The 27,904-nt window shown below is 33.3% G+C and overlaps 1 protein-coding gene across 3 annotated transcripts; it reads right to left on the bottom strand.

Annotated features, from left to right (window-relative positions):
• Window positions 1–42: 42 nt before the first annotated feature.
• On the bottom strand, window positions 43–24,127 carry LOC114395737 (inositol hexakisphosphate and diphosphoinositol-pentakisphosphate kinase VIP2-like). Of its 3 annotated transcripts, none has more exons than XM_028357581.1 (30): window positions 23,708–24,127; window positions 23,512–23,571; window positions 23,067–23,113; window positions 22,175–22,258; window positions 20,878–20,941; window positions 19,509–19,662; window positions 18,901–18,971; window positions 17,986–18,090; window positions 17,738–17,830; window positions 15,821–15,895; window positions 15,483–15,568; window positions 15,111–15,317; window positions 14,937–15,036; window positions 14,761–14,831; window positions 12,915–12,993; window positions 11,491–11,649; window positions 11,309–11,351; window positions 9,873–9,955; window positions 9,619–9,681; window positions 9,460–9,534; window positions 8,145–8,270; window positions 6,871–7,112; window positions 6,269–6,313; window positions 5,215–5,281; window positions 4,613–4,684; window positions 3,014–3,267; window positions 2,882–2,939; window positions 2,064–2,231; window positions 1,234–1,308; window positions 43–948 (listed from the first exon to the last, which is right to left on the bottom strand). In XM_028357581.1, exons 1-30 carry the CDS (start codon window positions 23,801–23,803, stop codon window positions 691–693), a joined length of 3,180 nt encoding a protein of 1,059 aa, XP_028213382.1. In that variant the 5' UTR covers window positions 23,804–24,127; the 3' UTR covers window positions 43–690. The 3 variants fall into 3 exon arrangements, with proteins under 3 accessions (XP_028213382.1, XP_028213383.1, XP_028213384.1); XM_028357582.1 differs by having other exon boundaries at window positions 23,726–24,127; XM_028357583.1 differs by lacking the exons at window positions 19,509–19,662; window positions 20,878–20,941; window positions 22,175–22,258; ... (1 more) ...; window positions 23,512–23,571; window positions 23,708–24,127 and having other exon boundaries at window positions 17,986–18,079; window positions 18,901–18,949.
• Between the last annotated feature and the right edge of the window lie 3,777 nt (window positions 24,128–27,904).

Genomic DNA, 27,904 nt, shown 5'->3' with positions numbered 1-27,904 from the left:
AGAGACTCTGAACTACGTTTGATATAATATTTGGTCAGAGTGTGGGCAGACAAATCTATCCAAGTTGTGAAAGCCAGAACTATCATTCAACCAATAAACGATATTGATACACGATTTAATGATTCAACCCAAAGTAGTTAATCATGACAATAAATGGTACCATCGATGTAGACCAAAAACAAATGGCACCATTGATGCATATAGCATTGCGTCACGTTTTGATAGAGCAGACAACGCAACATGAAATCGCAGTCACTATTGTAGCATTGATTGCGGCAACTACTTTTGATTTGGAGAAAATTTATCAACTACCTCCCAGCAGCAGAAACGTTTTCCAATTCCCAGCCAAGTCTGTCTATTTTCCAACAACCCCAGTTGCTCTCAGGTCTTGCCTCCATCACCCGTTTCACACATCATTTTCCTCATGCAAACTCCTTTTACTTCCAGTATTCCTGTTAGTTTTTTTTATAAAGCATAATAATAGAAAAGAGATGGACAATAGTCTGCTTTAACTACAATAGCTGCTATTTTGTACAAGTTCCAACATTTTTTTGGCTGGAAGAAGTTTGCTTGAAAAAAAATTCCAAAGGAGCCAAAGGTCACTTTGGTTGTATCAGAATTTTCCCATGTACAATAAGAAACACGAAGTTGGAACATTGAAGCAGAGGGAGAAAGTATTGAACAAGTTAACTATTTCCCATTTGAATTGCCATGCTTATGGAAAGGCCAAAGATTTACTAGACGTTCAAGTACGCTTTTTGAGAAATAGCCAGAGAATCCCGCAGGGGTTGCTGGTGGAGGGAAGTCTTCTGCAGGCATGGCAAATGGACGAATCATCATCTCCATTTTTTCCAATGTGAGATATGATCCTATTTCTTGTAGCCTTTCAGGACCCATTATAGGCAGTGTGTGCTCCTGATGCAACGAAGCAGCCTCGCTATCATTTTTCTGTAAATCATACAACAAACAGAAATAAGCTAACGAAGAAATTCAATACATAAAATGAGTGTATTTACTGACAATTTATCATATCAATAAATGGAATTTGCATGAAAGGAGTAATGTAAAAACAGAAGCCCCATATTGGAAGCTTGAAACCAGTTCACCATTTGTATCCTGATGCCTAATGGATAATGAGTTGAATTTCACTTTCAAACCATACACCAGATACATTAAATAGAATTCAAACCCCTATTCTATATTGCTTATTAGTGAACAATAAATATCATTTACCTGCAAGGGGGATAAATCAGCACCACGGCTAAAGGTCAGCTCAATGCGGAACCTTTTCGGATCTTCTAAGGCCACCTGGAATTTGAAAGCCAAAAGTAAAATCAATAAAAGAAATACTAAAGAAACTACACATCACATACTCCAGATAATTATGCCCCATCAAAATATCATAACTGTTCTTCTGTGAGATAGCTCTCTTTCTCTGTTCTCACAGCCTTAAGCTTCCTTTTAGTTAGGCCAGTCAGTTGCAACAGCCTGGTTAGTTTTCACTACTGTTACTGCTTGCTGGCATGGCATAGTTAGTTGGGATCTCTAGCTTCTGAACAGCCTCACAAAAGGAAGTCTGATACACTAAACCAGCATGAATTCTTCAGGCTATTCAATTTGTGGTGGATTCTCTCCTATAGTCCTACTTACTCATCACTCCTATACCACTCAACACAAAATACAGTACACCAGAACTGAACGGCCGAGTTCACCTAAAGAGAATAGGGGCACTTGACCACCTGTACAAGCCATCCAGCCATCCAGCCAGGTCCCTAAAAGGCTTAAAATAACTATCAGCAACACATCACACCACTATAAACCCTCACTAAGGCATGTGGCTTGCCCTAGCCTGAGAATGGGATAGACTTCCCTCCTAGTAAACCTTTTTTTCCTACCAAAAACAAAAGATTAAAAGGACAAAAATAATATTGAGTATTTAGGTGATACATTTTATTCCATCAACACCACATTGAAAATGTAAACTGGTGGTAAAGACTAGGTTGTTGCAAACATGCAGTAACAAATCATAAACAATGCTTGGGAAAGGGCCAAAAATAACCTACCTCTGTGTTTTCAAACATCCTCAGCACAATGTAGCTCATATAATCAAGCTCCTTTGTTTTATAGAGGCGCTCTAGAGCATTATAGCAAACGAGGCTCTCTTCATCTAGAAGAGATTCATCCCAATTACAATAACGAAGAACATTCATGAGAGAATGGATATGTGATTCCTGTCAACATACATAATAGGTTAAAACAAAAGTATGGAAATAAAACTAAAAACCAAGCTACTTGCCACAAGACTTTGTTTTATTCTTGTTATGTTACAAATACGACGTGAACCAAATATCATCAATCAAGTAGATTCCTGCCGAGAAAACTTAATTAAAACCATTCTACTTAACAAGAGAGTAAATAATGCTAGCAACTTGACCAGAATAGCCAGTCCAAAATGTCTGACTGTCAATTTTTGTTACCCCCTGGAACCCCTTCACTATAATATGAATTTTTTTCACATCGATTTTATTTTTTTACTTTTTTCCCTTTCCATTTTCTTTTTTTTTTGGATCAAGCCAGTTGTAGAACCAGTTTGACGTAAAGTGCAAAGAACAAGATGAAAAGGATCCCAATCTCCAACAAGAGTCCCCAGCCAACATGATGATAAGATTTTGGGAAAATCACTAGAATGACACTCACTGTAAAATACTAAGTTTGGGAATAATTAATCACTTAACAGGTTAAAGAAGTTCATGAGTAACCTATCAGAGATTAAATAATCAGATCGGAAATATTTTAAAATCACAGAAACACAACAGGTAGTGAGGGGTTTAAAAGTAAATTTATGTTCAAGGTTATTAACACAATCTAACACAGCACTTACTGATGTGAAGTATAGGCGTGTTCGCACATGGCGTTCAGGCGACTTTACATTTGCATACCTAGAGGTGGACGATAAAAAAGTATTAGAATACAAGTGAGAATGTACAAAATAAAACAAAGACATAATACTTACTTTGGATCCAAACGATATTTGGTCTCTTTATCATCATCGTCCTCTTGATCCATTGATATATCATTCAATGTGCTGGATTTCCTTATTTCATCATTCTTGTTGAGAAGTTTTGACTTGGCCTCTGTATCTTCCTTTTCAGTTTTCACAGAGAATGAATCATGGTCTTGGTTACTCTTTAACTCAGCAACACTAATGGCTTCCTCGCGAGTGTTCCTCAGATCAATTAAAATTTTACCCAATAATCGACGTGCAATCTAATCACAATAACACAAACAATTAAAATTAAAACAATGTAATCGGTGATACAACTTACAAGTAATACTTGTTCATCGAGCAATAGCAACTGCAAGAAAGTTATAATTGGACTTAACCAAGCCTAGCATCCAGTTTCAGAGTTATCATTCAAATCAAGTGCCCATTTCTTACTTCCCCTTATATGATGTTTGGTACACCGAATAGTGATTTTATTCCATGCTTTATTATTAGATTGTATGGGCATTCTCATATTTGTTAGCATAAACAAGCACCTCACCGTATAGAGTCAGAAATTATCATCATTCCCTCCTACAGAGGTAAGAATGGTTACTCCATTCATGAAATGAGATTTAATTTATTTTTCTTAACAAAACCTCATTCATTTTATACAATAACAATTGAAAATTTTTACTATTTACTAAATGTATCCTGCCTAACAATCAATTTTGTTTTCAGCCATCCCTAACCTTCCCTTCCCTTCATGTCTTGCAATCCATTTTATGTATTGATGTGAAAATTTAAAAAATAATAATTAAGTTAAATAATTTGTAGGTCCCTAAACTTTTAAATTATTTTTAATTAGCTATTTGGCCACATTTCCATTAGGGGTCCGTTAAGTAAACAAACCTAATTTGAAACTTTTAAATAGTTCAAGGACCTACTGAATAATTATAATAGCAACCTAGTCCCTAAACTATTTGAAAATTTTCAATTAGATTCCTGTATTCAATAAAAACCTAATGGAAATGTGGCCAGTGTAATTGAAAATGGTTAAAAGTCCACGGACCTAATTACAAACTTCTAACAGTATAAGGACTTATTTAAAAATCCCTTAGTTCAGGACTTATAGATTAATTTAACAACCTAATAATTATAGAAACATGTGAAACTTTATAGTGTAATAATATTCATATCATAGAACACAATTAAAAAAATCTGTATACATTTCAATTATCTTTTCTGACAAATGAAACTGTTACTCTGACACAATATTTTGTTATTGTTACAAAAACAATTAAACTTGAACAGTATACATGAGAAAAGTTGATCTTATTTTTTCCCCCATGATCAATATTATATCATTTAATTATAACAACTTTGATTCAATCCATATTCCAAGTATCAAACAATGCATTCCCTTCAAAAGTTACTGCAGACCGATCTATTTTATTCTATTCAGATTCAATTCACATTTCATGGCATCTAGTAAATTTCATATTTGTTATAAGTTAAATTATATCACCTGTAATCAAAGAAGAGATTCTTATTCATTACAGATGCATTATAAGGAATCTGTTTTAAAATTGTTAGTATCAATTTGCAAGATTCCTTACACACTTTTACCTTTGAGCCAATCTTTAGCTTCTGCTTCGGATTAATTCCATATTCATTTGGAATTACACCATCAGCAAGTGCCTGCAAATAAGAAGGCATATCAATAAGGAAACCAAAAAGACTGAACTACATTGATCAAGGTGATGATACCCGGGAATATTGTATGTGGGTGTTTTATCTTTGCCAGGGAATACTTGATTCTTTTAGTCTTTTAACATCCAAAGCTTCTTTCAAAATCGTAAAGCCAAAACATAACTCAAAATTTTATGAAAAAGGTTTGCTAAGTAAAAGGGGCTCAAACTTGGCAATAAGTTTTTCTTTCAACAAGGATACAAGTACAAGAGAAAACAACAATAGTCTTATCCCACTAGGTGATATCAGCTACAAGGATACAACTTCAAACTTCAAAGGCCAAAAACTTGCATGCGACAAATTGAAGATGAAATTTATACACAACCCCAAGTGGCATGGAAACATTAACAGTAGTGAACCATCAAAAGTTATATTTCAAAAGTATATCAAGTGGATTCAAATCCTGCCTGGTCAACCTGTCCTATACAGGCTCAAGTAGTTCTATTTGAGCACAAATTTCCCTAACAGAACTCTCATACCTGAGCAACCTTGAAAAGCTCATCCAATCCTTCTAGATTAAGATGGGCATTATGCAAGAGATCATATCTGTAATGTGAAAGTAAATGTTAACATCTCAAACAAAAGGAATAAAAAAAGCTACATAATTTAAATGAAACTGCCAATTTTTTCTTCATATTGATTAAGTTGCAGATTATAGACACAGAAACATAGAAGAGTTTCAATGGTTTGGCTGAAGCTAGCTCAACAGGCAAATTTTCATCAAACAGTTATAGCTGTAGTGGGTTTCCCAAAGCTTAATGACTAGTCAGTAGTCACAACTCAAATATCTACATATATTCTGGAGACACATCACACATACAACAGGATGGAGGGACAATTGAAAAACAAGATAATAGATGGGCAGTAGGGTAAAATTGGCGAGGAAGACTAAGAAAATAGAGACAATCAGTCAAGAATTTAATAATTAATCAAAGCTGAGAATTTATAGGCAAAAAAACCAGAAGGTTATAGAAAAAAGAAGTTCACACAACTTGGCCGAACAGAACAGTTCAGTGGAAGTCAGGCTATGAGATCTCTTAATATCTAGCTATAAGAACCTTTTCTTCCAGTTACTCATGCTTTGCTTGGTTGTTTCTTCCTAACAATTTAACTTTGATAATGTAAAAGCTTCATCTTTAAAATTTATAGCATGAAATCATATTCCTTCATTCTTAATTGGTTTCATCTTTTCAAAACTTTTGCTACATTTAGGCCAAATGAGCTGAAATATTAGTTTTTTGATATATAAACAATTTCCAAGAGTGAACAGGAAAGATAAAGTAAAAGTATAGCACTAATAGATCTACCAGGAAACTCAACAGTCAACATTACATAACATTCCCTTGAAACCTACAAACAAGCTCCTGGAAACTTACAATTATGACAGTAAATTTTTATGGCAATTTCACTCAGAATGAGAAATTCTCACAAGTTATCTAATCAATCTCCATGATTGCAGTATTGCACAAATATTGTAGATCTGGAAAAGTCTTACTAAGTCATCATAAAAACCCAAGGAAATAAATAACTTACTTGCATGAATCATAGACATCAGGAATTTGGGTGATGTCAAAGCGCCTGTGAAAGTAACACACCATCAGTGCATCAGCCAATACATTACACCAGCACAACAGCTATACATGAGCAACTTTGGGATTCATGATTTTGTGTATGATTAAAAATCTAACTTTAAAAACCAGGGAAAATTAAAAATCATTTTAATTAAGTAAAGTTAAATATTTTTACAACCAAAAGCATTTTTTTACTTGTTCATGAAGCTACAAACTACAATGTAAAAGTAAAGCATACTGTATTACAATGGACAGAAAAGAAAAATAATTCAGATGAGATGATTAAATAATACATATATGAATTCAAAAACTGAGTTCATCCACAAATCAAGGAAAGATACAAATAGTGAGCAAACTACAGGGGTGCAATAAGTTTTGACTTCACAAATAGCTAGTTTTAAAAAATTCCTATGTGGCAGCCTTTCGTTATGTACGTTTTGTGTAACTAAAACCTTTTCTCATGTGTCAATGGCATTTGAAGTAACATTTGTGTTTCCTAATATGTAGAAGGAAATACAATAAAACAAAACAAGAATAAACAAAAAAATAAATGTAAATGCTTACTCCTTGCGTTCGTTATACAGGTCCCTTTCCAGCTTTTTCCACCGAGCATACATTAATAGAAACCCTTCACTACCACAAGGTAATCCAGCAGCTATACGATCAACATCGATATTTGTCTTCCCAAGTGCTTTTGCTTGGTCATAAGGAGGAATTACATCATATAAGCTCTTTTCTGCAAGTTTCTCATCTTCATCCGTGGCTAGCAGTCTTACTTGTTCAGTAACCTTCTTAATCAAACTTACCTATTCACGAGATATGCAGTGGAAGTTGAGATACAAAAATAGTTTTAGTACCATTTCACACAAATAGTTTCATGTTCTATCAGTATTGAAAATCTAGAAAGATTTAGGAAGAAATAACTTCCGACAAAAACACCATCCTTTCAAGATTAATGGGCTCAGACAATGGCAAACAGGTTCCCAGTAGATAACGATGAGATAGTATGAACATAAACGAAAGCTCAACATGATCTCTGAAAAGGAACACAAGCCTACCATACCAATTTTGAAATTTAGCAAAATTTTACAATTGCAACTCAATCAACTTTTTCTGACATATTTTTAACCTTAAAAAGTTCACATAAATGACCAAAAAACGAAAACAGATTAAACACTTGGGAAACAAAATCACATTTAATGATATTTAGTGACCTACTCATGATTTCTTAGGGGAGGTTCTATTTTTTATTTTAAAAGAGATTAAACAGGGGAAAGGTTCTCCCATTTGACCATCCCCTTGGGTCTGAGTTTAGTCTTTGCTTTGTTTTAGATTGGACAGCTTTGTCACATTTTAGAGCTCCCTTGGGTCTGAGTTTCCTACCAGCTTGTTTGATTAGAAGATATCTTAATAAGCGCTATTGTGCATTTTAAGTTTAACAATAAAAAATCAATCTATATCACTATTTGAATTTTTCTTCTCATATTGAAGGAGTTCCATGTGAGTATGTTTTAAATGAACAAAATATAAGCACTAATCCCACATCTTTAGCCAAAAGAAACAACACCATTCTAATGAATTTCATCCTCCTATTTATGTTTTAATTATTCATGACATTCTTAACTCATCTACCACACCATCTCAGCATATTTTGACAATGATTATTCTATTTTACAAAAATATGTGCCAATAAGTTCTTGTGGACAATTTTTAATTTACTGGCAACAAATTGTAGAATCTACTGTACAAGTCCAAAATAAAGTTATATACTAGAATTATGCCATGGTAGAAGAGGTTATGATACAATCATGCATTGCTATATTTACAAAAAACATTACCAACTTGGGAAGCAATTCTGACGCATTAGGTGGCAGTCCAGCACCATCAACCATCCAAGAAAATTCAGGTGATCCATTGTTATAGATTGTCTTTGAACTAGAAGTTATGATTTCATTTAGCCGAGCCTGCAGAATATTCAACCAAGACTATAAATAAGTTGAAAAGCATAGCAGTATTCCTATATTACTTCCTGAACCTTACTTGAAATGCATGAGTTTGAACTTTGAAATACACAATCACAAGGTATCAATCACCAAGGGTTCAGGAATTCAATTTTTGTTTCCCTCATTCTCCACAATACAAATTTAAATTTATCCACAAAATCAAGTGAGCCTATGCATTATCCATGTTTCCATCCCAAAGGCTCTAGCATGGGGGGCATCCTAGCAATATATAAAATTATTCATAGGCCTCCTAATAACTCAAGCTTTGATAATATTTTATAGCAAATGAAATGCAAATAGGAAGGGATCATTTCAACTCCCATGTATGGTTAGGTGATTGGAAAGGAAATGAGCATTTCTACAAGTATACACATAAGAGCTCCATTACAAAGGTGCTAGAAACCCCAATCTATTTAACCAAAATGTAAGGGAAAATAATGGATCAACCTGTCAAGCTAACTTGTTCAGCTTTAGATCAAAGTGGCAGAAATGAGAATGTTAAGATGGATGAGTAACCACACAAGAAAAGACAAGATACAAAAGGATTATATATGAGGAGAGATTGGTGTAGCACCAATTTAGGAAAAGATAACAGAAAATCGATTAAGATGGTTTAGAGTTTAGACATATACAAAGAAGGTCCCAAGAGGCACTACTGAGAAGAGTAGATTGTATTGTTTTTAATCCTGTGAAAAGCAGAGGGAAACCAAGAAAGACATTGGAGGAAGTGGTCAAGAGGGATTTCAAGGTAAATAATATTGATGAACTTTGGTCTTTAACCAAGCCAGATGGTGTCATGTAATCCATGTAGTAGATTGACTCACCTAGTAGGATAAGGTTTTGTTGTATTAGAATGTATTAAAAAGCATGTTATAGAGTGTGTTGCAAGCATTCCTCAATCCCAAAAGTTAAGCTATTAGACAAAGACACACAAATGGTTTCATCACTGATAAACACAACAAGCTAAAAGCACCCTTCCATGAGGGGGTTCAAAAAAAATAAACCATTCACGAGCCTTCATCCAACTGCGCAAACCTTTAGGAAAATTGGTCTTTGACATTGAACAGAACCCATTTTCAATTTTTCATCACTACTGCAATGCTTATAATATAGAACAAGGACAACAAAAATCACTACACACACTACAAACCTTGGCTTCTTCCATTTCAATACTGGCATTGTCAAGACCATCCAACATGGAGGAGTCTTTACTAACAAGTGAAACCTAACATTACAATTCTTTTAGTCAAATATATCCAACACAAAAAACTGATTAAATACTTTCTTTAGAAAAAATTTAAAAACCAACCAGGATTGGTGTGAGCTGCCCTTCAAGGTCAAGAAGACCTTTGGCAAAAGCAGCTGCAGACATCTGTTAACACAGATCAAATATAAAATTCTTCATAAATGATATTATTTTTGACAGATTATCCAGGTTAGCAACATAATCTCAATATTAGACATAAATAATTAGATAACAAGGAGAACAACTGCTTTCAAAACCACTCAGGAAGTCAAGGATTCCTTTTGATTGCAGGAAGGTTAGTGTAACATAGCCCATACCTGCACACGACCCTCATCAGAGCTGTATATCTTAAGATCATGGCGGTATGTGCTATGGAGGCGAAGCAGCCCTGTACCTTCTCCTTCAACATTTAAGAATTTAATTTGCATGTCATGCATGGTACAATCTGTTTGTCATGTCTATATTACAAGAACAATGAAAAATCGTATTTGAAACATACCATGCTGACTAATACTTCAGTTTTTAAGCATAACAGCATGATGTAAACACACATATTCACAAACTGTACAACTTGTATGGATACTGCCTTTTCTTCTTCTTTTTTTCCCCAAATTGGTTCAAATCAGAGAAATCATTTGAAATACATAAAACAATCGGTTTCAAATTCAAGGAAAACATTTCAAATTTCAAACAGCTAAAAACTGATTTTTAACTGTAAGAAGGACTAAAGCATGTTAAAAACCTTTTAAAACATTTAAATTTACAGTGTATAGTATCTTTTCTGTTACATTTTTCTTAAGTATAACACAGCACATCTGGACACCAAATTGAACTTTATGGTTAAAGAGGAATCTCAAATAAAAAAAAAAAACAACTGGTAGCATATAAATTGAAAGAAAAGGAACTTTGATATATTCAGAATAGTTTGAAGCAAGCTCTAATCTCCCTTTTATAGGATGAACAACTAGGCCTGAATAGGGAAATAAAGAAACAATAAATAAAAAAGTAAATGTCAGGATACAAAAATATGTTTTCATATCCTAAAATATCTAGGATATTTACAATATCCTAATGCCAAAAGTAACACTAGAGTAAAGTCATAGAATTATTTACTCCAGTAGAGAGTGATGGAACATGTGAACAACATACAGTGGTCTTATGAATATAACTCTGCAATAATATGTTCATAAATATAAAATTCTTGACAATTAGATCCATAGCAGGTTTATAATATCATTGGAAAGTAAGTACATTTATTTAAGAAAATATTTTAATGGAAAAACTGTAAGAACTCTCTAGCACAATCAGTTAACATGAGTTTTACACTTTTACATCCCAATACCTGAACTTGAGCTAGCAAGACTGTCCATCCAAACTGTTTGTTCTAACACAACTATTCTTATTAGTAAATGAAAATTTGTTATGCTTAAATTTCAATGAAACTAAAAATCCTTTTCAACACATTGAAAATGAAACCAAAAATATACAAATCATTAGTATCAAATCTATGAAAAGCTTAAGCAAGTATACACAGACCCGTAGGTAGTTTTCTATATCTTAAGCACAGGATTAGGCAACCACCATTCCTACTTGAAAGAAGAATCTCAAATAATCTAAATATATAATATCAAAGTAGAAAAACTGTGGTACTACTTCTGCAGTCACTGCCGGAAAAAAATCTGCTGTAACATGCCTCAGTGTCTTTAATTTAAACTTCAGAATACATTGCTGACTGAAAATCTACTTGAGTTACCTGGATACATATTATTGCGGAAATATCTTCCTAGTTCTTCAGCCTACAAAAAATAAAAATAATTAATACAACTGGAAAGACAATCATAAATAAAAATCTTATATTTACTCTCCTCAAAAACAGCAATACAATAAAACTCAAACTGAGCAGAAACATTCTTTGATGTGTTTATCAATCTGAACCTGCTTTCTGCCAGCATGTGTAAGAACGCCCCCATATTTAAGAACCATCAGAGCTTGAACAGGTCGTTCTTCTTCACCTTCACCGTTGCTTTTGGCCACTTTGATCCACTTTAGTGGCTTTAATTGAACCTTTCTATATATGCCAGAGAAATGCCCGCCCTGATATTGAATAAAAGAAAACAAAGAAGTACATGAAACAACTCAAGACTTTTTGATTAAAATTATGAAAAATAAAAATTCAAAGCTGCTGTTATTCAGGTTTTTAAAAGTCATGCAGGAGCATTGTCTTCCTCTTTCGCAAGCAATATGGGTGGCACGTCACAGCTAATAGAAAAGTTTCTGTATTAAGTGCAACACAGTACCTATTTTCTTTTATCTAGATAAAAACATAACAAAAACAACAAAAGCCTTTCCCATAAGACGGGTCAGCTACAGGATTTAAAACTGCCATTACGTACTATAAAAAACTATCATTCCTTTCTAATGGTTTCACTTGTTTCTTGGTCTTCCTCAACTTCTATTGAGTTTTATCATCCATCTGATCAACTCTTCCTAATGGGACTTTGGTTGGTCTTCTCACATGACCAATTCAAGAACAAACTCTCCAAAAAACTTATAAAGGGCTGTAAGCATATGAATGGTTTTATTACCATTATAAATTATAAGTGAATTGAGCATATTTGAACTCTAAATACTATCTCCAGGCAGCATCACCCAAGTCTTCTAAGGAGTACTTTAGCCATATTCCTAGCCAACATAGGACGTCTTAAGACACACATCACACCTAGGACTAGACATCTAAAACATTAAGCTAGCAGAGTTGAGAATAAGCTAAATTCTATACTATGCTAGAAATAGATAAAGCTGAGGTCAATCCCAAAAGCTACCTCAAGAGGGAATGGATGGCCAAGACATATTATTACACCATCCATATTCCTGGAAGATACCTTACAGCTTAATAATAACGTCTCTTATCACTCCCTCATGCAAGAGTGCTTTGGAGTTGAAGCATGGATAAGATTTACAAGAATGAGAGCAACAATAATTAAAGTTCTGACTGCTCCATTAAGGAAGCTCCAACTCTCCCAAAAGCTTAAGTTGTCAGGTAAAAACTAATGAATGGTTACATATGTAATATGCCTTAAGAATATAAGAAAAGAAAATAATGTGTTCTTGTATATTCCTGAGAAACATTGGTACACCGAAATGTCTTGAGGTTAAGTTTTTTCTAGTAAAGTTGCATCTGACCGTTACCATAGAATTGAAAGTACAGTCAATATTTCCATAAGGCAAAACCAACCAAAGGGATACAAATCAACAGCTTCACAGTCCACAGAAATGTAAATTTCAAGTTTCAGTTACCATCAGGTTAATACTCTACAAACTTGCTATTATCATATAATGAACAAAGTTGAAATTAAAACCTCTTCAAGGACAGCTTTAACTTGACGGAGCTTTTCAGTGTGCTCGACTTCAGCCTCACTATCACTTTCTCGATCTGGTCTACATAATATATACAGCTATAGTTATTTCAAAACCCTTACATAACATGAATAATAAAAGGTTTAAATATGTTTCATATCTGGAAAATAGGTCATTTTCAAATTACTACCTGAAATTCATTTTTTGTCAACTAAGTACTTGAAAATTTTTTATATTTCAAAATAGTAACTGCCGTTAAATCTCATTCTGTTAAATGATGGCGTGACAGATGGAGTGTTACGTCATCAAGCCTACTCTCTAACACATTATTGTCATGTCATCTCCTTCTTCCCCTTCTCCAATGGAACCACCACCATTGCGCCACCACTACCAACCATGCGGTTGACTACCACAGCCACCACAACAAAAACCATGTCCTCCCGCCGCAGCAAGCCATAAAGAAACTATTGCGTTGTGCTCTGTTTGGTTACAAAACACAAACGAATAGAAACCCATGAAGAAAAAAGTTAGATAGAGAGAAGAAGAAAGCATATCTGGAATTTTTGTTTCATTGGTGTATTTTGTGCGTGTGCAGGTTCTTTTCTTTGGGACTTTCCTTCAAATTCTAGATTCCTTCCCTTTCTTTTCTTTCCCTTATAACCACTGACCTCTCCCTTTCCCCCTTTATTTCATTTCTCCCTTGATTTTCCATTTCCATAACCCTAATAATCATCTTTCATCCTTCTCCCTAACGGTAATAATAATAATCTTTCTTTCTTTTTTCTGTGTTTATTTTAGGGTTTCGAAAATTGAAATTTGTGATCTCATCGGTGGATCGGTTCGGATCTCGTTTTTCAGGTATCGAGAAAAAAAATGGCAGAAGAACACAGATGTCAAGCACCGTGCTTCTACGCCAACAATTGCAGTTTCTTTGGCAGCCCTACCACGCAGAATATGTGCTCAAAGTGCTACCGCGATTTCCAGCTCAAGGAGCAGCAATCTTCCAACGCGAAGATGGTTTTGAATCAGTTTCTCGTTCCGCTACCTCCTTCGGCGGTGATTTCTTAGTCATTGCCTTTTTCTGCTTCGGCAGCAGATCTGGCTTCAAAGGTGGTTCTTGACACGCCACACGTGGCGGAGAAGGTTAAGGCGCTGCAGCAGAACCAGTGCATGACGTGCAGATGCGTGTAAGGCTTATGGGGTTCGAGTGTCGCTGCGGGATGATGCTTTGCGGACCCACCGTTACCCAAAAAAGCACGCGTGCGAGTTCGACTTCAAGAAAATGGGGAGGGAGCAGATTGCGAAGGCGAATCCAGTGGTGAAGGGCAAGAAGCTCGAGAAGATCTAAGGGGAATAAGGAGATGACATGGGAATGATGTGGTGATGACGTGTCAATGAATAGGCTTGATGACATGGCACTCCGTCTACCGCGTCATCACTTAACAGAATGGCACTAATGGCAAGTACTCCGTTGAAACAAAAAAAAAAAATTCAAGTAGTTAGTTGACAAAAAATGAATTTGAGATAGTAATTTGAAAACCGTCTATTTTCCAGGTGTGAAAAACATATTTGAGCCATAATTAAAATATACTGATCAGAAACCATAAAATTACTTGCCAACAGAAATGGCAAAGCATACATTCAAAATGTGCAAATAATAATCATGTGAATATAGGAAATTGCAAAAGCCATCTCCTGGTTCAATCAAAAGTAATATTGAGAAGAAAACTGACTGTACCAGACCAGCCACACATCCAAAATTTGATTAATCCTTGGTGTGAAATTGAAATTGAGTTGCATGTGATGCTAATGTGTATTACATATTGAAGCTTGTGCAGGGTGAAATACCTGGTACGAGGAACTAGCATTCGTGTGGCATCTAACAAATCTTGAAGTTGAACAGCACTTTTAAGTTTTGTCTGCAAACAAAAGATCAGTAAATCAAGCAAAAGAGGTAAAAAAAAATCCAGAAGATCAAATAAAAGTTGACAAATATTACACATAAGCATAGAAAATAAGATCACCTCAGCTCTAGGTCGGCCTCCATTGTATTTCAACATTAGGTTTAGCAGCTTTTCCTCAGTAACTTTTAGCTTCACCTTCTGTTTGGGAGTTCTATCACCACTGCCGAAACAAGAGAGTAAATGGCAAGAACAAGATGCTTAACTAATTTAAGTTAAAAAGGGAAAAGAACATACTGACGAATAACAGCAATTACACAACGTAGTTCCTCAGATTGTCCAAAAGTGCCAATAATACCACTACCCTGACGAGTGAGTCCCTCAGAAGGTTGGACCGGTTCATTTACTTTCCATGGTAAAGTTGGTGGAATTGCTGAAGAAAGATGAGGTGCTTTTGCATCTAAGAACATCTTTCGCAGCACACAGGCAGCATCATCATAATACCTTCAGAAGTAGCAAACGAGAAATGATGAAAATTTCACCAAAAAGATATTATGCGAAAAGAGTTGTAAATAAGCTTTTCCAATTATAGATACAAGCAGAGTGAATAACTATTGATGTATTTTGAACCATATAACAGTGCCAAAACAATAAATCACAAAATATTACTTGTGTGAATTTTTAACAAAGCTCCATCCATTCACGTCACAAACATAGGATCGTCCCTCGCATCTCAAGAGATCAAACCCACAAACCTGCAAGCAACAAGAATGACCTATAGTAAGAGAAGAAGAGAAGACTTAAAATTATTTTCTTTTCTTCACTGAGACAAACCATTTTTAAAACCTCATCCTCAAAAAGTGTAACATGCATGTGAAGTTGAAATTACAAACTAGGAGCCAGATATTTCCAACAAATTTTCAAAACACAGTCACTCATAAGTCATGACCAAAAGAATACATCTTCAAATGCCATGCAGTATTGTGTTCCCACATTCACAAACATACCGCTTGCCTGAATGCAATGCAAACTTCTCTTGCCATTTCTTTCTCAGCAGGAGTCAGGAGGACTGGATACCTAACCTGCCAAATGAAATTGTAGACATTTTTCAACAAGAAAAATTATTGTTGCACACCAGCCAGCAACTCCAGCCTGCTTTTGAATATTAAATATTTGTTTCTTCTCAAATCCACCTACAATCTATAATTCAGACAAACATTGAATGCTCACACAAATAAAGAAGGATTAACTAAAACAGTAAAACCGACAAAAGCAAACTGTTTAGGCAACCAAAAAGAGGTTGCTACTATTTATGAAAGCTCTAATGTAAGCTTGTGGTGCAATGAAAAAACATGCAAGGAGACACATTAGCTGAAGAGAGCTGTGACAGAATAGCCAACAAACAATTCCAAGAAGTATACAATACTCCAAGCTACCAACTCAAGAACACGATTTATACTAGCGGTTACTTAAAAGGAGTTCTAAATAGAAACATCAAAGAAAAGTAAAAGAAAATAGGAAAGATAGTTCTGCTTTTGAAAGTAAGCCTAAAGGTTAAGCAAATACATCAAATATCTAAATCCATAACTCTCAGAGTATCAGAATGAGTGCAGAGCATTATTCACACCCCAAATGCATTTTATAGTTATATTCTCAGTTACTTAGCACAGTTAGGATTCAGTTACAACTGAACCACTGTAATCTCTTCCTATAAATACATGTATCCTATCAGTTAATCAATCTAATTACTTTTCCTATTCTCAAAACCATATCCTCTATTTCTCTGAAATGCAAGACTCTCCATTCAGATTATCTCTATCAGATTAAGAAATTTAAGGAGGAACAAACTGTTTTTTTAGTGTTCTCGATTTAATTATATCTAATGCAGGATGCACAAGCATTATGCAAAGATTAAAAACCATATCATCTCAGTTATTTCAGTTTAGTTTATATCTAGAGACCAATTTCGTTATTTCATAACCTTAACAAATTATTATTATTATAATATAAGGTTATTAGCTTTAGTAACTCATTATTTTTATTCATATAACTTCAGTCAGAGTTATTAAGTGATTTCTTCCTATTCTACATTAGTGTCTAGGCTTGAAAATGTTATTTAGGCAGTCATGGGGGCAAGGAAATGACGGTGGCAGCAGAGGTGTAACAGTGGTGGTGGTGGTGCAAGAGTAGGGACATAAGTGGTGGGGATAGTAAATGATGTCTTTTTACATTCTGAGATGAATGAAGGCACACGTCAGTTACATGAATATTTTAGCCAAAACATAGGATTATTTCATTCCTAGGAATATGATAAATTATTGTAAGTTTCCAAAGGTTGATTCAAATATGACAATGATATAATATTTTCTAGGAATACTAAAACATTCCATGAACCACCCCCATAGTTTCTTCCATTCATAGTTCAAAAAATAAATAAATAATTGGAAATATAACAATTTCATTTCATTCAAACTTTATGAGGAATGACTTGAGTCCTGGTAGAATTGATGAATATTACTTTAGTTACTTTTAACTAGTGTGTTTGACAATATTAGTTTTTGACATGAGCGTAGCATTTTTGGTTGAACAGTGGTTCGTTATAGCAGTTTATTTTACAGTGTATGCATACACATTCACATTAGCAATTATAAAAAAAGGAAAATAATTGATGTTATCAATATCTTAGAAAATAAAACAATATTTTTTGTTGATTAAAAATAAAGAATTACTCTTTTACAATGAGGAAACCTGAAAGGAATCCTTTTTTAAGCAACAAAAATAGACACTAATTATTAGGAAAACTATGCACAAGTAATGTTAAATACAAGAATAAAATGAAACAAGGATAAAATGTAGATGATAAAAACTGAAACTGATATATGGGAGAAGGGACTATAATGTCTGTCAGGCTACTTAGTACTCACTTCCTTCCCATCAGGATTTCTCATCACAACACCATCAACCACAGGAGACTTCCTTGCCTCAGCATGAGCATATTCAGGGCCAACTGTATATACCTACAATCATATGTCGAAATGTTTGAAAAGAATTTCTATTGTGAAAAACTATGTAGAAACATCACATGTGTCTGAAAAAAAAGCCCAAATATATAATTAAAAAAATAAAGAAACAATAAAATAAACACAAAGCAACATAAACTTCATAGTCAAACCTTAACATCTGTCCCTCCAGTTGGCATGAACTCCTCGTAAATATATGACCCTTCACGCCTCACTCTTCTCACCTCTGGATGGAACTCACTAGACCTGTTGCCAACCTAAGATCATAAAATACCCAAAGCAGACCAAGATGCTTAATTATATTTAGTCATAAGACTCGGGAAAAAAAAATAATAACATCAACTATCCCAGAAGTTCAATGTTTCTTTTCAGACATGGAAAACTGATTTCAGAGAAGGAATACAAATGAACTGGAATGAGTTGGAATGTAATGGTCATTCCAATTCAATAGCCTTCTAGCATTGTTTGATATAATGGATCAATGTGGAATAGGATTGAAGTTGATATAATGATGTAAATGCTTCTTTATAATAATAATAACAAGAACAACTTCATATGCCACATGAATATATATTATTGACTATTGAGAGCATTATTCCAGTTTATTTCTTTTTTGTAACTTAATTGCAAAAAATAGTAACTAAAAACAAAATGAATGCTTTATTTGTGATAAATGAAAGGTAAATTGTCATTTTCTCTGGGTGTACGATATATAAGTTAAAACTCTACTTGAGTTGCTTTCGTAAATATTTTAGCAGCAGCATCTTCAATTGCTCATGAGGCTAAAGCAAATTAAATGTAGCAAGGATAATGACTACGTTTTTTAAAAATTACTCAGGCTACGATGGGAAAAGGAAAATTGAATCACATTCCGTGGATGGACCATGGAATACATATGGGTTTTGGAAATTCTTTGCTTTTTTTTTTGTGAAAGAAACTAAGACCGAAAACGATCATGTAACTGCTGTCTTTTTTAACTTATCATGTGCTCTAAGACTATTTAATGTTAACAGTACTACAATACACCTGCCTAATTAGGTAGAGTGACATGTCAGCTTAAAGCTTACCTTCCTAAATAATTCCTTCATACCTCCACCAGCTGAACTGGGATAGTATATCATTATACTGTGATTATCACCTTCACAAAATAAAATAAAGGTTATACCACATCCAAGAAAATATATTTCCAATTAGTTATATATCAAGTAAACAAAAAAAAAAGAGGTTGTGAGGAGAAATCAAAAGCTTTATTACTTTTCACAAACAGACCAATAGTAATTATGCAATCAAAACAGCATTCTTCATATAATCAAATAAGAATTTCTTGTTATGGGCATATTTGAGGGTATAAATTCTATCATTTAATTTATGGCACAAAAGGAAAAGTATGTTAGATAACTTAACTCTGCAAAACACACAAATTTCTGAAGTTTCTTAATTGGTAATTATCAGTACAGTATTTGGAGCTATACCTCAGACATGCAATGCTATCAGCTTTTTAAAGATACATATACCATTCTCATGCTAAGGCAACCCAATGCAATGTCCATTGCATAAATCAGTTGTATTACTAGGCAGACTATCAGATCACACAACACATTGGATTCAACCATGACATAAAAGAAACATGGAATTGCAAAACAGTTTTAGTCTTAAATAAAAGAGATAGGCTCACCATCAATAGGCTTCTCCACAAATGGCTTCCAGAAACGCATTCCATGAACCTCAACAAAATCTTCTTCCTCAATGAAGTAATCCAAATGTTGGTATGGTACTTCTCTATTTACAAGGGCATATCTTGGAACATGGATTCCAAACTTTTCAAGACACTTAAACCCAAAAATTGAACATTATTAAAACCACTATATGTCAGAAAAGAAATAGCAAAAAGCATTTGGCTGTAACATGCCAAACAGTAACACACCAACCATATACACACATAATATGTAAAACTCTAAATGATGAGAGGAAATGTGCCACCCTGCACCGCAAAACAAAAACAACACTTGAAGCTAACTCTAAGGCCAACTAGAAAGAATTTCCTGGCTGGGTTTGGCTTTAAACTAAAAATAACAAAGATTTCTGATGAACAGGAGCTAGTCAGGCCGTAAAAAATGTCAAAAATAGGTTTAATCTATTGTCTATGACCAATTTCATAAAGGCACAACACACAAGCCTATTTTACCTTCTGAAATTCAAATCTTGCAAGGATTAGACTCCTATGTTTGGATTGGTGGAAGAGGGTGGAATGGAAGGGAATGAAATATAATGGTGTTAGGTTCAATTGTTTGGATTGCTAAAATGATGATAAAATATGATGGAAATTAGAGGAACCCATTCCATTGTTTACCTTCTTTTTATTTTCCCCAAATTTGGGAGGAATGAGATCGAATGGGAATTTTATTCAATCATAACATATCTAAACAATGGAATGAATGTTTTGTTCCATTATGTTCCATTCTATTCCATTCCATTTTAATCCACATCCCACTTCATTTTCATCCCATCTCTTTTCGTCAATCCAAACATAGCAAGTCATAAAGGCTCTACGATAGTTTTTTTTTTTTATTCAGCTCTAAGTCTGGACTCACATATAAGCAAAAATAACTAATTTCATACTAATTAAGAAAGTTAGTTGACATCATTTAATTTTCCTAATCTCAAGTAAAAAATAAGGTTATTTCTAAAATGTCCTTCATTGTAACTTGCTATCATGAATAAAAAGGAGTCACTGAAAATAGAATTAGAATTAAATGAAGGGTATTTTAGGAATGATAGCATTAAATAGGACAAAATTAGTTAGATTTGTTTATATTTAAGTCCAACATAGAAGACCACTTTTTTTCTTATATATGAGTCCAGAGGGAGAGTATTACAAAAGCATTCAAGGCTTCAACAAAATCAAAGCTTCAATATACTTATTTCTTAAATGGAAATCTAAGATACCTTAATGCAAACAAGGTGAAATGTCATGAAATCTGAAAACAAAGCAGTTAGAACATAGCCAAAAGAAAGAAAGAAAAAAGCAATAGACACCCCCCTACCTCATACACTTTTCTTCGATCATGAAGAAGGTGTTGTGGCTCCAGTTCATTTACTAGAAAGGGCCTGGACCACAGTGCACAGAATTTAGATCAATAAACATTCTCACCCAATAACTGAAAGAAAACTATATTAAATAAAATAACAACATAACACAATTGAAAAAAAGCACAATGTGAAGAAATGTTATAACCAGACATGAACAGAGGACAAGGAAAAGAGAAATATATAGAGAAATTTCAATCAAACACTGTAGGCCTATCTCCACATACAAAATAGAGAGAAAATCTGCTATGATAAATGAAATTACAAGGACTAACCACTCCACACAAAATCTCTAATCTCAAAACACACATCGCACACTCCAGAAAATTATGCATTAAACTAACAACTGAAGTTACAAGATATATATCAATCATCTGATGCCCTTCTCCACTTCACTCTCCCTGATGGCTTTCTCCTAGCAGTTACTCCTTTACTTCCCACCACCCTTGCCACATAGACAAGGTTGTTACAGCCTAAATCTCCATTCTGTACCTTAAATTATGCTCACCATCTTAAGATTTAGTCACTTACTATCCTCTCTACCCTATTCCTCCTTTCATGCACTTCACGAATTGCAGGAGGTCTAACATTCACACTTCTCATAGCAAACCACACTAGAGAGAGGGATAAGGGAAAATGGAAAGGAACAGTGGGCCAAAATAGAAAATTGCAGCAAAGAAGTTCAGCACACTGAACATAAGTATTAGGACTTTGCTTTATGCAAGACTGAAGCATGAACAAGAAGCCAAAAAATGAATCCTATCTCATAAAAATTGTGCAGCAAAAGAGGCACCACTGAGAAAAGGGATATTCTCTGCAACCAATTACAGCAGAGAATAGCATAAACTGTACACTGTTATAATTTATAAAATAATAGCCTCCTTATTCTTGCCAAAAACACAAAAGTGTATCAAGAGAAACTGCTCCAAGATGAACAGACTACAGAGAATAAACCTTTTCATCATATGCAAGATTTGTTGTACCACTCTTATACCATGTAATATTCATACCAAATTTGTTACATTGGTTTCTTTTAGAAGATGAATGTCAAGAAGCTAGCATACAATTATTCTCGTATTACATCAGCATTTTCCCATCCTAGGTGTAACTGACCATGGCTCCAACAATATTTCCAGAACATATTATAGTAGCGTCACCCAAAATTTTGATAAGAATAGACTACTAGGGTTTTGATTATTTATATAATTTATATGACATACAGATCAAATATAGTAGGTATATAAACAAGCTTACTTTCTTAAAGCAGCATATGCTTCAGCCTTTTCCATGGGATATCCGGAGGAATGAAAAGCAATCAAACAATCGCACACTGGCCAGCTGAAATAACATAATATATAAATTTAGTATGCCAACAGTGCAACTCTAAACACCTAAAATGTTGAAGCAAGAAATATTTCAGCCATAGCTTACGAGTCTCAAATGCAAATATTATTCATCCAACAAACATTTGGAAAATAACGGGGAAAAAATTGTTTGGTCCCTTGTTTGGATGCATTATGATAGAAGAACAAAAGCATCGTGAGGGAATAAAGTGTTCCCCAGGAATGGATTTTTGTTGTGATCTATATTCCCTCCAAAAATGGGCAGACAATAAAGTGAAGTATCCAAAGAATTTATATGAACATCAAACTTTATCCACAGAAGATAAAAATGAATTTAATGAAAAATTACATTAAATGCTAATTTCTATAATCCCTTTTCATTTCCTTTTCTTTCCTTTCCACTGTACTATCAAATATACATATGTCAATCTATCTACTTCCATAAAGTAAACATGCAGAACAAAGGAATGATTCTCAACATCATTACCATTCTCTTATTTTTTGTCCATCCGAACAAACTGTTGAAGACTCTTCCGATCAACTAAAAATGACTACTACCAGTGGCAAATTAAAAACCCAGGAAAAAATCCTTCAGTTTGGAATTTAACTTCTGCTCACATGACATTTAAATAATTTTTTTACTTAAAGCAACCAAGACATCATGCCAGGGTGCATGCAAAATGTCCTAAAACATGACAATAACCAATTCCTGTCTATTGATAGAGCTTGAGAACAGTACATCACTTCGATCCACTGGTCAATGAAAAGAACTAAAAACAAAAACTGATATCAATTAAGTATACCTCTCAATTGGTTCTTCAAGGATGACCTTGTCACCAAAATGTACGACCTGCGTACAATACAACGTACATGTGAGAAAAATTGCAAAAAGCACAACTATAACGACCATCTCTGTTACTGCACAACAAAAATATAAAAAATCAACATTCAACAATTTATACTACTTTTTTTTTCTTTTCATCTCTGTCACATCATTACTTAGATCATATAGTTCTCCTATTCTCGATTTTTTTTATTCAATTTTCTGTACAAATAGCATTTCTCAAAAATAAAAAATAAAAGGAAAAAAATAACCATAGCATCGAGTTCATAATATTATAACGTATTAGTATTACAAAAGAAAGAATACGAACAGTGTTATCACCAGTGGATTCATGAACAAGCTAAGTCAAAATCAATTACGACATAACCAGAACGTCGAAATAAAAATATTGAACACTCGCCTACCTCAAATTCACCAAACGCTTGCAACCTCTGAAGAATCTGCTCCATAGGCGCCGAAAAAAGCTGCAATACAAAACAGAGCCACTGAATCAACGCGTTCACGAAGCTCGTTGCAAGTCTCTCTGCTTTCGCGAAGAAAGCAGAACCAGCACGCGAAGAAAAACACAGGATCCGGCGTAAAAAAAAAAAAGAGAAGAACCTCGTAGCCACATTTCACCTTCTTTTCCATGACGCATACTCCAATCGTTATCTTCTGCGCCGCGAAAACTCCTTCCTCGTCCTTGTCATCCGCCATCGCGAACACGGAAACTCTTCGAAGACGAAACTCTCAGCGATCCACAGCGCTAGAACTCACTCACGAGCACGGAATTCCTAAGGCAAAGCTCCAAAGCGCGCTGCGAGAGATAAATGCGGAGCAGAAAAAATCTACAGAATGCAGAAACGAAGCAAAGAAGAAAAATGACGGAAGTTGATGCCGCCGACTTGGATTCGTATTTATAGTGGAAAGGCCAGTCACAAGGCAAGCACAGTAGTAGTAGCACACAACTCACGAGTTCACGGAGTAAACCAGGGAAAGGATAGACGAGAGTAATTAGCTGAATTGCACTGTATAGGCCACTTTCAATGTTTGGTTTCGTTTTCTCAACAAAAATCATTCTTTTCCTACTTTTTTTTTTTTTTTTGCTGAATTCCTCTTTCTTATTATTTTTCATTACAAACTCAATAAAATAAATGAATTCAAAAACAAACATATTTTTATAAATTAAAAAGGTAAAATGAACTTATATACTTGACTTTTATAGAAGCTTTTCTATCTAATTTTTCCAAAAATTAACTCATAAGAAAATTTTGTCTTCTTATTTATTCTCTTATAAATATTTATAGGGAAAAAAATTCCCAGAGTCTTAAACATGGGTCAAGCACTAAGTGCTTGTATAAGTATTGATGCTAAATTTTATTGTGGGCTTCTGAAATATATATTTTTATCAAATAATTAAAAAAATTTGTTAATAATTAATGTTGACGAAATATACTGCAATTGAGCATGTCAGTTATATTTGTGAGACTCATTTAGTAAAAATTTTAAAATTGGTAAATTGGAGAAAAAAGTTACTTGTTATAAAAAAAGTGAAATATTTAAATTTTAAATAATAATTATGTAGTTTAATTTTTATAATTTTTTACTATTGATTCACACGTTCATAGTATATTTTTTCTATAATTTAACGGTACATAATTAAGTGTTGGTCATTAAAATATGGTAAAAATATAGTATTTTTTATATATAAATAGAATGAAATTTGGTGTATGCATGCGTGACTTGATGTGGAAATTGTTTAAGTGATTCCGGAATATACAATGAAAAGTGAGATGGTAAACTTTTCCAATGGCAAGTTGGAGTAGGATATGCATGATATTTCTGAATTCCTCTATTCTCATTTTCTATCTGTGCGAAGAATCCAAGTGGAACCTAACTTTTGGTTGCTGTGTTGTGTTGCTGCTTTCTGTGTCACTGTCTCAACGTGACACCGCGATAATATTTTTATGAGGCTTGATCGGCTTTTGGGTAACCTTGGAGGCCTAAAAGATTGGTTATTGGGAATAATTATTGGACAAGTGGAATCTGAAATGTTGGGCACCTAGTGCAACATGACTTGAGGTCCCCCACATGTAGCAATGATCATTGACCCATGTCTGGGTGTTTCGGCACGTTTGTCTGTTTTCATTTGTTCACCTTAGATTCACTTATGAGTATTAAAAATTCTACCAAACAAATTAAATATCGATTCAATTAGGAAGAATCAGTCTCTTATTTTATAACAACATGAGTTTGAACTTTATTATATATCCATGTAAAGATGATGCTGTTGATGGATGATCTATTTGTAAGTACGTTTGTATTTAAGTGTTTTTTTAAGCCTTAAAATATATCATGATTCTGATATGTTTTTAACATTTAACTCACTTAATTTTTTTTGTAATAAAAAGAAAAGGTATTAGAATTCTACTTGTATTATTTTATTAAGGTTTTGGTAGACAAATCATCTAGTGTTTTAAGTGGAATTATATAAATTAAAAATTGTGTAAGTGTGTTTGTTTATTAACTTAATTATTCTTAATTTGAGTGATATTGAATTTAATTTTCTTTAAGGGTATCATATTTTAGTCTCATAGATAAAAAAAAATATAATTAAAAAAAATTCATTAAAGATTGAATACTTAGTTTTAACACGTTGAAGGTGTCAAAAAGTTTTTTTTTTAACACGTTGAATAGTTATGATATTTAATTAATCTTGTCGATCTATGTTATAATAATATATTGCCAATATTTGTGTTAAAATGTTGCCACGTGAGTAATTTATTCTTGACCATGTTTTTTCCTTTCTGTGATTAGTTTAATGGGGTATGATTGTTGGGATTCGATAACTGTAAATTTAAAATTATGACATTCGTTATCCTATGGTTTTTATTTGCGGAATTAAGAATTGTATTGTGATTTTATAACTTTTAATACCAAATTATTTTTGTATTTAAATTATAATACACATGGAAATTGAGATATAATATTTTCACTCTTCTAATTTTAATAGATATTTTAAATTAACTTTTGTTTTCTCTTTTAGATGTGCAATTCAAATACTATAATTCTACCAGTAGAAAAAAAAACCCTTTCAACCTTCTCAAATTACTTTCCTCGTGTCATTTTTTTTATAAGCGAAAATTCAATTTATTAAAGATTCCAAATATACCACAACGTGTGCCTCAATGTATTGTATAAGATAAATATTTAATTTATATAAATAAAATTTATAATAAAAAATATTTTAAATTCATGCATCCAACTTTAATAGTTTTTAATTTAAATAAATTATCAATTAATACAACAACAATAGCAATAACAAAGTCTTATCTTACTAGAAAAAGAAAAGTTGGATGCATGGATTTAAAATATTTATTTGTTATAAATTTAAATTATATAAATTAAATATTTATCTTATACAATACAAAGGCTTGTGCTTATTGGCTAGCCTTTCATGACCTTAGTGTATTTGGTGGGACTTCCTTCTTTCATTAGGGGAGATTTTTTCTTAAAAATAGGTTACACCTTCTTAATTACATATTCTCATAGTTTCGATTTTATCTCTCATGGCTTTTGGTCTATGTTCCTCCATGTTTGTTCTCTCTTTTATCTCTTATAATATGATTTTGGAGTGTTACAGATGATGGATAGGAGCAAAAGTGCCAACATCTTATTGTGAAGCTTTTTCATGTCTCCTATTTTCTTGATATATTTTTTATCATAATTAATTCGATTCACGTTTTCGTTGGGAGACACGTTAGAAAAAAAAAATCTTAGAAATCATTATTTTTTTCTTTTTACTTTATTCTTAACCAAATAAAAAATTATTACTACTTATATTTTTTTATTCAATCCAAACATAGCATTAGACATTAGAGTACAACAAAATGGCTTCTAAAACATGTTCTATATTTGTCGTAGTCCAACTTTGAAGCCTCCAGCTGGGGCTTTAATTTAACTTGTGGTTGCCTTCGCAATCGTTGAGATTTTAGTCAGTTGTTGATTTTTAAAAGCACCTTTTTCCCCTTTTTGACTGCGTTTATGCGTAGAATAGAAAGTTTATCCTTTTGCTCAACATATATTTGCATTGAACAAAGACAAATAAAGATTGTTTTCCCACTTTGGTTGTGAGCTTTTATTATTTGACTTCATCCTCTAGCGTTGACAAATATCAAACATGTAAATTAACTAGCTTGGAATAATTTTAATTTAATTTAATTAATAGTTTCAAGTTTAAGTATGTGTTTGATTATGGATCCTTAACCTAAATGTCAAAAAAGAAGTTATGAATTTAACTTAATCCTATAAAATTGAATTAATTTATAAGGTGAGAATGATTTATTCTCACATATATAATCTATCTGGATATTATATTTAATCAATGTGGGATTTCAACATCTCTTTTTTGTTCATGATAACCAGTCATGATAAACTTTTCAACACATCCCTCTATTTAGAGTTAATCACATTTAGGTTACTTTTTTCAACAAATTCAAATCCCACATTCATAAGCTAAAGATAAGGTCAAGATATAGTATATAAATAGGAAGTAATACTCATCTTATGAGTTAGTTTTTGGGATTAAATTAGGTTTAAAATCACATTCTAAAATGATATCAAAGTATATCTTAGATCCATTAATGGGTCACTCATCATATTATTTACGTGTCAAACCCAAAAGTATTGGACGTGAGGGGATATATTGGAATCTAAGTTTCACATTGACTAAAAATAAGACAAATATAAAATATATAAGTAAGAGGTAACCATTATCTTATGAGTTAATTTTTGGGATTGAATTAATTGCCATATCTA

Source organism: Glycine soja, chromosome 18 (assembly GCF_004193775.1).
Source record: "Glycine soja cultivar W05 chromosome 18, ASM419377v2, whole genome shotgun sequence".
In the NCBI taxonomy this organism is placed as follows: Eukaryota; Viridiplantae; Streptophyta; class Magnoliopsida; order Fabales; family Fabaceae; genus Glycine; species Glycine soja.
Note: the sequence above shows the minus strand (reverse complement) of the source record. Positions and strands in the feature narration are given on the sequence as shown.

What these genes read in the sequence shown, in the direction of transcription:
- LOC114395737 (XM_028357581.1), bottom strand. Translation starts at nt 23,803, where the DNA reads ATGGCGGATGACAAGGACGAGGAAGGAGTTTTCGCGGCGCAGAAGATA. An exon ending in GCATATGCTGCTTTAAGAAA is followed by an intron (nt 20,942 to 22,174) that starts GTAAGCTTGTTT and finishes ACTGTGGTCCAG; the next exon opens with GCCCTTTCTAGTAAATGAAC. An exon ending in TTAAAGCTGTCCTTGAAGAG is followed by an intron (nt 11,650 to 12,914) that starts GTTTTAATTTCA and finishes ATTCAATATCAG; the next exon opens with GGCGGGCATTTCTCTGGCAT.